The sequence below is a fragment of the Pipistrellus kuhlii genome, unplaced genomic scaffold, assembly GCF_014108245.1.
Source record: "Pipistrellus kuhlii isolate mPipKuh1 unplaced genomic scaffold, mPipKuh1.p scaffold_m20_p_7, whole genome shotgun sequence".
In the NCBI taxonomy this organism is placed as follows: domain Eukaryota; kingdom Metazoa; phylum Chordata; class Mammalia; order Chiroptera; family Vespertilionidae; genus Pipistrellus; species Pipistrellus kuhlii.
This window is the reverse complement of record NW_023425573.1, coordinates 2182873-2195131: the sequence shown is the minus strand read 5'-3', so window position 1 is coordinate 2195131 and position 12259 is coordinate 2182873. Positions and strand designations below refer to the sequence as shown.

At 37.8% G+C, this 12259-nt stretch overlaps 1 protein-coding gene across 6 annotated transcripts in view; it reads right to left on the bottom strand.

Moving 5' to 3' along the window:
• ABCA12 (ATP binding cassette subfamily A member 12) overlaps window positions 1–12259 on the bottom strand; it is a 172280-nt gene that overhangs the window by 155202 nt on the left and 4819 nt on the right. For 5 of the 6 annotated variants that reach the window (XM_036421478.2, XM_036421477.2, XM_036421476.2 and 2 more), the window contains exon 2: window positions 434–527. In XM_036421478.2, the coding sequence (XP_036277371.1) occupies window positions 434–527 (94 nt within the window). Of the gene's footprint in view, window positions 1–433; window positions 528–11565; window positions 11723–12259 lie in introns of those variants that run through there. The other variant, XM_045575331.1, reaches the window with a different exon arrangement.

Here is a 12259-nt window from a genome sequence, read left to right as displayed (position 1 = left end):
ATTTGCACCATTCCAGTATCTGCCCTGAGGAGAGAGAATAGATTTTTCTGTGGAACTCTGGATTTCATTCATTCCGTTGATCAAATACCAGCCTATAGTTTCTGCTACCGCACAAAAGTAAACAATGATCTGGCTGAGACTGCTGCTTGTTTGTGTTGTGCATACCATGGTGAGATCTATGAGATGAATAATGAATGAGTCCATATTTTACAGATAAAGCACAGCTCCTGCATGCTTTGTATTTTCCTAAATAAATATTACAGGCCCATCTTGGTTATGAATTCAAAAATACGGAAAAACACACCGAGTTTTTATATAAATGCTTTCAAAAGGAAAGCCTATTTTAAAAACTTTAGAATGAAACACTAAAGTAATATCAAAATATTTTTAACTACAATTCAAAAGTTAGGGGAATAAATTCTCATTTACTTACAAGTTGGCTTTGCTCTTGGAGGAAATTTGGTTCGGGTAATGGCCAAAATTATAAAAATAATGACTGGCCATAAAATCAAGACAAGTGTCCAAAGCTGCAAAATAATAAGAAAAAAAATTAATTATATTGCTGAACCAAAAAATCTGACAAGAAATACATCATGCTTTAACATTCTAACACAAGTATTTGCCTGTAAATATTATTAATAAAAAAGAAATGAGTGCATTTTTTTAAATGAAAGAGATCTAGAAGTGAACACAAGATTTTTTTCCAAGCTTAACATTTTAAAATGACCTTCTGAAGACCCCTTTTCAGTCACCTCTCATGACCACTCTAAGAGTGATGATATTAAAATTCAAATCTGATCAGTAAGTTTTTAACTTAAAATCTGTTGTTTTCTCAGTTGCTTGTTGGATAAGGCTCAGCATTCTAAGCAGAGCATGCAAAACCTAACAGGATTGTAGTGTAGACCTTTTTAACCATTTCCAAAGTCAACATTTTATGCGTAGCCAACAAGGTTAGTGGGTGACCCTGAATAATGGTTCAGTAGACATCATTGAACAAATAGATAAATGAATAATTGAGTCAATGAGTAAATGAGTAAACAGGAACTTCAAGTTTTCTGCAACTCCCCCACCATACCTCTATAAATAGCATCTTGTGTCTGCTTCTATCACAGAACGTAACATACTCTTGTCATCGATATTTTTCTGCCTGACTCACAAAATAACTTGGCAACTCTTTTATGGCAGGAACGGTGTTTACAGATCCCTGAATGTTCACTGGCACAAAATAAATATTTAAAAGTGTATCCTGATACTGCATTACATTTCTATCAGAGAACTTCACTGTAAGACACATCAAGAGTGGCTTTTCTCCCTGTGCAGACATGATGTGTTGGGTAAGACATCAATTGCTTAATATTTTACATACCTATCAAATTTTTCAAACATGTATTCACAAAAAAAAACACATTAACTGTGGTATGCAAACAGTTGTAGCACACAAACCAAACTGTACTTAATAAAGTAAAACTTGGAACTCTGTTTCTGCCTGGTTATGCAATCAGACTTATGATCATTCCTCCCCCACTTTTCAGAGACAGCTTGCTTCTGCCAAATCTCAAGCTACTGCCTGGAGCTCTTTAATTCTCCAAAACAATCTAGACCCATTCAAATATTGATCCTTAGGAAACTCCTGATCTCAATTTTCTCTGGCTATCTCCATTGCGTGTCTAATAGCACTGCTCTCCTTGCAAGCAGACCTGTCAGCAACTTCTTAGACTTTGGTTTTTTTTTAAAAAAAGAAGTTAACTCTTGATATAAGGAATCCTGAGGTGCTGGGTTTGGTTAGAGCTGAAAAGCTACCAGACTGACCAAACAGCCTAACCAATAGAACGCTTCTCAAGTGCTAACGTAGAATGGCTTATGTAGACCAGAGGCGGAGACAGAAACCCTGCTTTTCCATTAAGCTCCAGGTGGGCACTGCTGGAGCTGCGCCCAAGCATCACACTGGGAATACAGCAGTTCTATTCCCAGTACACCACCCACCTAACTGACAGGATTGTTTTATAAAGTCCTGGACTATTTTTGTTGGAAAGCTCCCTTGAGATCAATTAATGAATAGAATTCAGGGCATTCATAAACCTGGGGGGGGGGGGGGAGGATCACATTTTTATTTTCTCCAGCTTGTGATTGAAATTTAGCATTTCTATTAGTGGTGGATATAGTCAACAAACCAGAGTGTGATGAGAAGTACCTGGGGCTTGGTCACCAATAGAAACCAGGGATATTTTCAAACATTAGTGTTGGTGTAGAGAATTCCAAGTGCTATTTACAATTATTGTGAAATTAAAATTACAGTAGTTATGGGTTCATAATATTTACTTAGTTAATGCTATAATAAAGAAACACATTACCATGTCCTAAATTTGCTTTTAAATACCTTAATAACTGAATTTCAATATAATTTGTTTTATTTGTAATACTATTTATTTTATTGATTTAAAAACATTATTCTTAGAGGAGCCATATATTTCACCGGGCTGCCAAAGAGATCCATAGCATATTGGAGGTTAAGAAGCCTTGATCTCATCCAACTCCCTTTTTTCTTCTCTGGGATACAGAAGGTTAGCATAATTATCCAAAGTCATGTACCCAGTTGGGAAGCAGAGCAGAGAACAAGGATCTGAATATCAAAATACTTAGGCTAGGTCTTTTTTAAAATTACCATACTGCTCTGACAAACAAGTAAGAAAGAATGATAGAAAGTGTATTGCAAAAATGCAAGTGCTATAAAAAATATAAAATGTGCCGGGGCTGGCATGGCTTAGTGGTTGAGCGTTAACCTATGAACCAAGAGATCCCTGTTCCATTCCCAGTCACAGCATGTGCCTGGCTCGATCCCCAGTGTGGGCAGTGCAGGAGGCAGTCATTCAATGATTCTCTCTCATCATTGATGTTTTTCTTTCTCTCCTCCCTTCCTCTTTAAAGTCAACAAAAGTATTTTAGATATATATATATGTAAATATATATATATATATATATATATATATATATATATATATATATATATATATTTTGATCTCCTCTCCTCCCCACTGGCCAACCCCTGCCCCATGGCACATCTCTCACCCCTCTAGTGTCTATGTCCACTGGTAGGCTTATACACATGCATACACGTCCTTTGGTTGATCTCTTATCCCTCCCCTCCTTCCCCACTGAAGCTTGGTGGTCTGTTTGATGCTTCTTTGTCTCTATATCTATTTTCGTTCATCAGTTTATACATAATGTTCATTATATTCCACATATAAGTGAGATCGTGTGATATTTATCTTTCTCTGACTGGCTTATTTCACTTAGCATACTGCTCTCCAGTTCCATCCATGCTGTTGTGAACGATAAGAATTCCTTGGTTTTTTGTTTGTTTGTTTGTTTTTATAACAGAGTAGTTTTTAATTGTGTAAACGTACCACAGTTTTCTAATTCACTCATCTGCTGATGGGCACTTAGGTTGTTTCCAAATCTTAGCTATGGTGAATTGTGCTGCTCTGAACATAGGGATGCATATGTCCTTTCTGATTGGTCTTTCTGTTTTCTTGGGATATATTCCTAGAAGTGGGATCATTGAGTCAAATGGGAGTTCCTGCTTTAATTTTTTGAGGAATCTCCATACTGTTCTCCACAGTGGCTGCACCAGTCTGCATTCCCACCAGCAGCGCAGGAAGGTTCCTTTTTCTCCACATCCTCACCCACTTGTCCTTTGTTTATTTGTTGATGATGGCCATTCTGACAGATGTGAGATGGTACCACACTATCATTTTGATTTGCAGCTCTCGGATGATTATAATTTAGAGCATGTTTTCACATGTCTCTCAACCTTCTGTATGTCAACTTTCAAAAGGTGTCTATTTAAGTCCTGTGCCCATTTTTTTTTATTGGATTCTTTATCTTCTTCTTGCTAAAATGTATGAGTTCCCTATAAATTTGGAGATTAGGCCTTAACTTAATGGCTTTATGAAGAGGTTTTGGTAAATTTTGAAGTTAATTTTTGAGACGTTTTAAGTCGAGCCCAAAATGTAATCTCCTAGTATATTAATGTAGTTTAAGGCATTTTTTACTCCATTACAGATAAAAATCCCAGCTAGGTCCATAAGCAATTTATTATCACAGTATTTCCCCTGGGATTGTAGGTCAGAGAAGTTTGAAGAACATTTCTGAATGCTGCATTTTAGAAGGATAAGAAATACAGAGCCATTCACACTGTGATGTTAAAGCTGACAAGTTAATCACGAAAGCCAGAAACAAACAAAACTTAAATTTTCATAGCAGCAGGATTGCTCTCAACACCATTCTAAATATTGTCATAAATAACCTGGAAGAAAATGTGTGCCAAGGATCCAAATGCTAACCTAATGAGTCATGGCTTTTCTTGCTATTGGTTTAGACAGAAAGGGCCAATATATTGATCTTATAGATTTGGGACCTCTGGAAACTTTGGGAAAAGCAGTTTTTAACAGTTTCATATTTTAGCTGATATTTTAACTTACTCTTGCCTCTATACCTCATTTGCCTTCCACCCCCTCTGCATCATTTTTTTTAAATGTATTTTTATTGATTTTAGAGAGGAAGGGAGAGGGAGAGAAAGATAGAAACATCCATGATGAGAGAATCATTGATTGTCTGTTTCTTGCATGCCCCATTCTGGGGATCAAGCCCACAACCTGGGCAGGTAACCCAGACAGGAACAAAAATACGACCTCCTGGTTCATAGGTCATCACTCAACCATTGAGCCACGTCGGTCAGGCCTCCCTGCATTCTTGACCTTGAAGGGCATAGTCACACTGAGCAGTTCAATTCTTTAGTGGGCCGTGGCATTTGTCTTTTATTTCTCCAGGGATTATTTTCTGTTGAGATGTCCCATCCTTTCTCTTTCCTTTCAGCTTCTGAAAATTTCAGTGTCTGAAAGTCCTTAGGTAGTGCCCACCAAGGTAAGTCCATTCTTTGACTGGGTGCCCACTGAGGGAGGTGGGTCCTTAATAAGTTAAAGAGGACACCTGCAGCAGCCAGACATGGGATGTCCGTTGGGTAAGAAAGGTGTCTGTACAGAGCAAAGATCAGGCAGTTGGTTTCATAGAGGGAGGCTGACCAAAAAGTCAATATGCTCCATTAGAGAAGCAAGGTTCCTCCCTACCCTTCAGGGGAATTATAAACATGGAAAGGGAGAAAACTAGAATGAACTCTTTAATATTGGGTTTGAGTTGAGGATATGTGTGTGAACTCTTGGGTTTCAAAATTTATTGTATAAAGATACATGAACTACAGTGATAAATGTGTATATAACAACTAGAGGCATGGTGCATGAAATTCATGCAGGGGAGGGGTCCCCTCAGCCCAGCCTCCAATCCAGGACCCCTAGGGGGATATCCAGGGATTGGGCCTAAACTGGCAGTCAGATATTTCTCTCACGATCCTGAACCACTAGCTCTTAATCACTCACCTACCTACTTGAATGGTCACCCCTAAATTATGCCCCCCTGTGGGATCCCCTTTTCAGATCCCACATGATTTAGGGTTCGAGTTCTGGAGAAGGGCCACACACAAATGAAAAGAGACTAGAAGAAATTTAATTTGGCGATATCGGGGGCCAGGTGGTAGTCCAACTCTAGTGGGAGAACTACCCACTGCTCTGGCCCTGCTATCCCTTTTATTGGGGAAAACACCCATAGCACTTAGTCAGGAAATAACAGAAATCTACAGCTCAATGTCTCAACTAAAGGTTGAGTGGTTAGAGCAATTAATGTTGTTGACAGCCTTCCTGGCTTCCTGGCCACATCTCTCTATTAGTGAAACAGTAATTGGTTTCCGCCTCCCCACCCCCTGCTGGCCTGGTTGTCCCTAACTGCCCCCCTACTGGCCTGGTCGCCCCCAACTGACCCCCCTCCTGGCCTAGTCATCCCAAACTGCCTCCCCTGCTGGTCTAGTGGGTCACTCCATGCAGCCTGCTGGCCTGGTTGGTCATCCCTCACTAACACCCCTGCTGGCCTGGTCATAGAGCCATCTTGTAAAGGCATGAGGGTCAACTTACATATTACCTCTTTATTATATAGGATTATTTCCTTCTTTCTGGTTCTATAAGTTTTTCTGCCTCAGTGTGTACTTTCTCTATCCTGGTCCTAAAATATCCATTTTCCAGGAAATGCTAGCTTATTTTAGTGCATAGGTGAGAGCTAAGTGTGCTGGTTTATATTGGAATGTCAGTTTCTAAGAGTAGACAGAACCACAGAATATATGTGGAATGTATGTAGACACAGAGATGGATGATAGAAAGATAGATAGGTAGATAGATGATGACATAGATAGATGATAGATATAGATAGATGATAGATATAGATAGATGATAGATTAGATAGATAGGTAGATAGATAGATGATAGATAGATAGATGATAGATAGATAGATAGATAGATAAATAGATAGATAGATAGATGATAGTTTGTACCCCTTAAAATTGAGTGGTCAGAAGTTGGTTGTGTCCAAAATGAATGATAGTGGTTATCATTACAATTTTCAAATTGCAATGGGGATTTCTTTTCTAACTCTGAAAATAAATAAAAGTAAAATATTTAAGATGGGGATTCTTCTTCCCCTTTAGGGAATTATAGTCTTGGAGAGTCTTAAGGAAACTTAGGGTTTAACATACACAACAGTAATGATTTATTTATTTATTTGTTTGTTTATTTATTATTATTTATTATATAAAATTATTGAGCCCTACTATATACTGTATGCTAGGCAGTGAGAATAGATAAATTAAAAGTTTCAATGTTTTGAGGAAAAGAAATATTAAAAATAATTTTAATCAAATGCAATAGATAACAGAATAAGATATAGGAAGTAAAGAGTGTGGAAAGAAAATAAAGCAGGAGGCACTGATGAAATCCTAAAAGATGGAAAAAGCCAGGAAGAAGAAAAGATAGGTATGTTGAATGGAGCGTGAAACAGAAGTAGGAGTCTTTTCAGCAGAGAAAACATATGGGTGAAGTCCCACAGATGGAAAAGAGGGTGAAATGTTCCAGGAAAAGAAATAAGTCCAGAATGACTAGTGTATTAAGAGACAGGGAAAACATCCCTGCCATATGGTTATCCAACCTCTACCTGAATGCTTCTAGTGACTAGAAATTAACTATTTTATAAGACTTCTTTATTATTGGACAACTTATATTGTCTGATTTTTTCTTCTTCCTTTCTTCCCTTCTTTCTTTCTTCCCTTCTTTCCTTCCTCCCTTCCTTCCTCCCTCCCTCCCTCTCTCTCTCTCTCTCTCTCTCTCTCTCTCTCTCTCTCTCTCTCTCTCTCTTTCTTTCTTTCTTTCTTTCTTTGTTTTGCTTATATCAAGGGGATATCTTCCTATTTTGACTAACACTTGTTTGTCTTAGTTTGGCTTCCTCTTTCACATGAGAATTCAACAAGTATTTGAAGAGAAACAAATCTCTTCTGCTCTTAGGTACCAGTGCCAGTCCCTTCAGCCATTCCCTGTTAAATATGATTTTGAAATATCTTTCCCATTATAAATTCTTGTTGTCAAGTGTTCTCCTCACAATTATATCAGAATGCAATATAATATCCCAAGTGATAATAGCTAATAGTTATTGATTGCTTAGAAAGTACAAGATACTATGTAAAACACTTAATATGCATTATCTTATTTAATATAATCGCCTCATTTCCTCTTGCAGATAGGAAAATTGGAATCCAAGGGAACCTGGCTTCAGCACCTGTACCATAAAGCTATATCCAAACCACTACAAAATGGATTATTCACTCTCTTTGACCCTAATATTATCCTTTTATTAGTACAGCCTATATGAACATTAATAGTCATTTGAAAGTCATTCTGTAACCTCAAATCATAACTTTTTATTACAAACTGGAAAATAACACTTTCCTAACCTTCCATAAGTAAAGTACACTGCCTCCTACTTCCTCTTCTCTTCTTTCCTTTGTAAATTGTCCCTTAAGACAAGGATGACTGTTAATTGATGGTAGCAAAAGGATTCCCAAGTTCACATTCTGAAATAAGAGCCTGATTGTACTTTAGATCTGGAATAAGCCTTATTTTAACCCCCAAACAAGGAACTAAAGTGGCAAGAGTTCTGTTAATCGGGCTTTCTGCCTATTAACACTGTCATCCATATAAAAGACCTATGCGAAAACTGAGATAAAAGACTTTTTCTGAAATCTGTGCTTATAGGTTATAATACATTTTGGAGTTTGGTAAACTTTCTATGATGTACATAAAAACACATTTTTATTGCACTTCAAGCTTATTTACTTGTTTCTAAAACATTTTCATCTCACCCAGACGACGTGGCTCAGTGGTTGAGCATTGACCTATAAACCAGGAGGTCACGTTAGATTCCCAGTCAGGGCACATGCCCAAGTTGTGGGCTTGATCCCCCTGTAGGGCATGCAGGAGGTGGCCAATCAATGATTCTCTCATCATTGGTGTTTCTATCTCTCCCTCTCCTCTCTGAAGTCAATAAAAATATACTTTAAAAAATAAAATAGCCCTAGCCAGTTTGGTTCAGTGGATAGAGCCTGGGCCTGAGGACTGAAGGGCCCAAGGTTCAATTCCAGTCAAGGGCACATGATTCTCTCTAATCATTGATGTTTCTATCTCTCTCACCCTCTCCCTTCCTCTCTGAATGCAATAAAAAATATATTAAGTAAAAATAAATAAAGCACTTTCATCTCATTTACTTTTTATTGATTGACTAAACTAATAAAATGTTCATGGCCACTATGCGACAAGCACCATAATCAATAGGTAGATCTAATTTCTTTTAACAATTAAATGGTATTAAGGGAATAAGTGGAATAGACCTAGAAGAGATGAAAAGCCTGGAACATTTGAAGACATAGTTGACTGAATTGTATAAGGTCTAGTTCATTTTAACATGATTTAGAATTTTAAATTTGGGGACTAGAGTTTAATTATAAATTTATTATTCTAAAAATTATTTTAATACATAGAGTGTACTGCTCCAAAATTTTGAAGCTAAGTCTTCCTCTTTCTCTAGTCACTCTGAGGGAAAGTTACAGGGGTAATATGGGGATTGGGGAGAAAGTGTCAAAATTGATCCAAAGTTAAAAGAGTATCAAGTTGTAGGAATGTCTGTGAAAGAAAAAACAGTTCTATCATCAACTGAGCTAAAGTGCCATCCACGAGATAAAGTTACAACAGAAAATACTGTAAACAGCTGAAGTTAATTTTCTTTCTTCAGGTCATAAGTCTGGAATTAGATTTCACTTCAATAGACATCAGGAGTCATTCTCTGATATGCTCTTTGGAACCCATCTTCTTCATGAAAGATAAACTCTTATCTTAACCATCCCGTCTTTCTGACTCTGCTGCACAAGGACTCTTTCCTGTCGTTAACTAGCATCCCTGTTGCTAACCATTTCCAGTGGAATGTATCTTCATTTTCCCATTATTTTAAGAGTTACATTATAAACCCAGCAGGGTAGCAACTGCATTTAATTGATTTTCTCTATTACCTAACATTTCTGTTCGTGATTAATGTGATTTTTTTCACACTTTTTTTTAGTATTTGTTGTTTGCAATTGAGAAAAGTGACACAAATGGAGCCATTTCAAAATGGAGTTGGAACCATCAGACCAGAGAAATGGCCTTGTACATCTTGTTCTTTGAACCCTTGAAATGTTTGCCTTTGGCAGAATAACCGTTTTGTTGTGTTGTGTTTTTTTTTTTTTTTGGGGGGGGGGGGGGCGGGAGGGGAGAGCAAAGCAGCATTGTCTTCCATACAGGAAATTGAACAATCTGACAACAAGGACTGAAAATTACAAACACTTTTTTTAGAATCAATAAACAGCCGTGTAGAGTTAAAGGAGAACTTAGCCTATTGGCACCAACAGAAGTTCCTTCCTTCCATTCATGTAATTGTTTCCCTTCCCTTTTTCATAAAAACCCATTACCTACACCCCATAATCAGGACAAAATTTGGGTTTCTGCCTAAATCAGTGCTTCCTGAGTAACTATTCTTTGATCTTAAATCAATGCTTATTGCTGCTCACAGGTGACTCTTGATTTTTTTGGTTAACAAATATGGGGACCTGAAGCAACCTTATCTTCATGGGCCAGAGTCCACTGAAACCTGACAAGATCCCCACATGAGCCTCTTTTGTGCTCACTGCTTTTATGGCCACACACACACCAGTCACTTCTATCAGGCTGCTGACTTCCCTCCTTTTTGGTTGCAGTCAGTGACTTTCTTTGAGGTCAGTAGGGGAATTCCCTCAGGGAGGCAATGCCCTGGGGGTGCCCATGTGGCCGCTGCCACATAAGAAACTTTCCTCAGGAAGGGCTTCTTTCATGCCTGTCGGAAGTTCTCTGGGTGCTGAGTAGCTCAGAGCTACTGGCAGGGTAGTAGAAATTTTTGTTGTGCATTCTCACATGTTTCTTTTCTTTGTCTCTATTGTGTTATTTGTCATAAGAAAGAGATTCAAAAGTGGCCAACACAAGCATACATGTTATAAATCTGTTGTCTGGGCTGGCCCCTGAAAACTGGCAATTTCTGCAGATCTCACCAGATGAGCAGTTATTTAAACAAATTTATTGTGGGTTAAGTGCACACGAGGTAAAAGTGTTGCTAAGGAATTCTTGGAAGATAAAGCATCAAAATTAGTGAGCACAGGTAGAGCATTTAAGAGCCAAAAGGGCACTGGACACATCAGATGAGGTGGCCATGAAATGGGTTAGAAGCAAATAAAACCTCTTGGAAATATTGACGCGGTACCTTGCTTATAGGGTTCTCAGCTTAACCAAGTGGGTAAGGAAGGTCACTATTTGGCAGGCACAAAAACCTCAGGGTATTTTGGGGACCTCAAGACAAAGAGGAATTAACCCAAATTTAAAAGTACGACAGGTGAAGTCTAATGGCAAGTAGCTGGGTTGGCCTCTTAGCCCCAAGAGACTAATAAAAGTTTAATCTGAAAAATTCTTATTGAAAGTTCAAGCAAAGCAGATTTTAAAAAGTCTATTTAATCAATCATCATATTTGATGCATTTATATAGATAATCAGGCCGAGTATATCAAAACTAGACTTAATTATAGTAAAACCAATTTGCTTGCAAAATATCTTTGATAAAAGTGTACATAATTGGAGAGAGAGAAAAAATTATATTTCAATAGAAGCTATAATACACACTTATGGATACTAATTCTGTTCATTGCCTTTGAGGTTTTATTTTCTACCTGTAAATTGGACTGAAAACTAAATTTTTTTAATTTGCTCAAATATTTGGCTAAAACTCGTCAATCCACTGTTTCCAATTTCTTTCCCACTTTGGACTTGAAGTCATTGTGGACTAAAGCTGCCACTTTCTGGAAGCCTTGCAATGGACTGTAAACAGTTTGATATAAACTTCACAGAAATCTATACCACAAATGCTCATGCTTAAACAATCTTCATGCCTGCTGTTCCGTAAGCCACTTGGAAAGTCCACATGAACAACGGATGACATCATCAGAGACATTTCAAAGAGCAAACGATGCTTCAACACTAATATCTAAAATTGTTCTTGACTGACTGCCCCCCCGCTGGTTACTTACCATTAACCTTTGTTTTTCTTTTGTTCCCATAGAAATGTCTCTTATTAAATACCTGATAGCTAACACTCCATGGTCCTTGACCTTTTCATCTGGCTATGCTCAGACATTTCCCCTATGCAGGCCTAATCTCCAAATTCAACTTAGCATTTTGTTTGTCATTCTAGAATTCTTGTTATAAAATTTTGTCTGCTTTACATAGCTCAGTGTTGTACAGACACCACTTGGATAATGATTGCTCAGAGATTTGAGGTAATCACTAAGTCCTATGAGAGCTCATGTGAAAAACTTCAAGGAACTAGCTTCAGTTGTTTGCCTTTAAAGAAACATGACAGTAAGACCTTCCTCTGTTCTGGTGCTCATGTTGTTTAAATGTGGCCTAAAAGGCCTATGAAAACCACTTTCCCTCCAACATGAGACATGGTATACTGGAAATAAGCCTTCCCAGTGACAGATAAATGAAGCTTTCAACAGCTGACCAGTGTTGCTTTCCAATGGTTGATCAAAGATGCTTTCAAGAAAAGATCTCAATCAAAAGGGAGAAATATGAAAGTGAAATAAATGGAGCCATTTCAAAATGAAGCCTCTTTCACACCTTGCTCCTTGAACCTTTGGACTGTTTGACTTGGACAAAATAACCTTTGGACAGGGCCAGAGCAGCCTTGTCTTCCAAACAACTGTTTGTGGAGCTAACAGG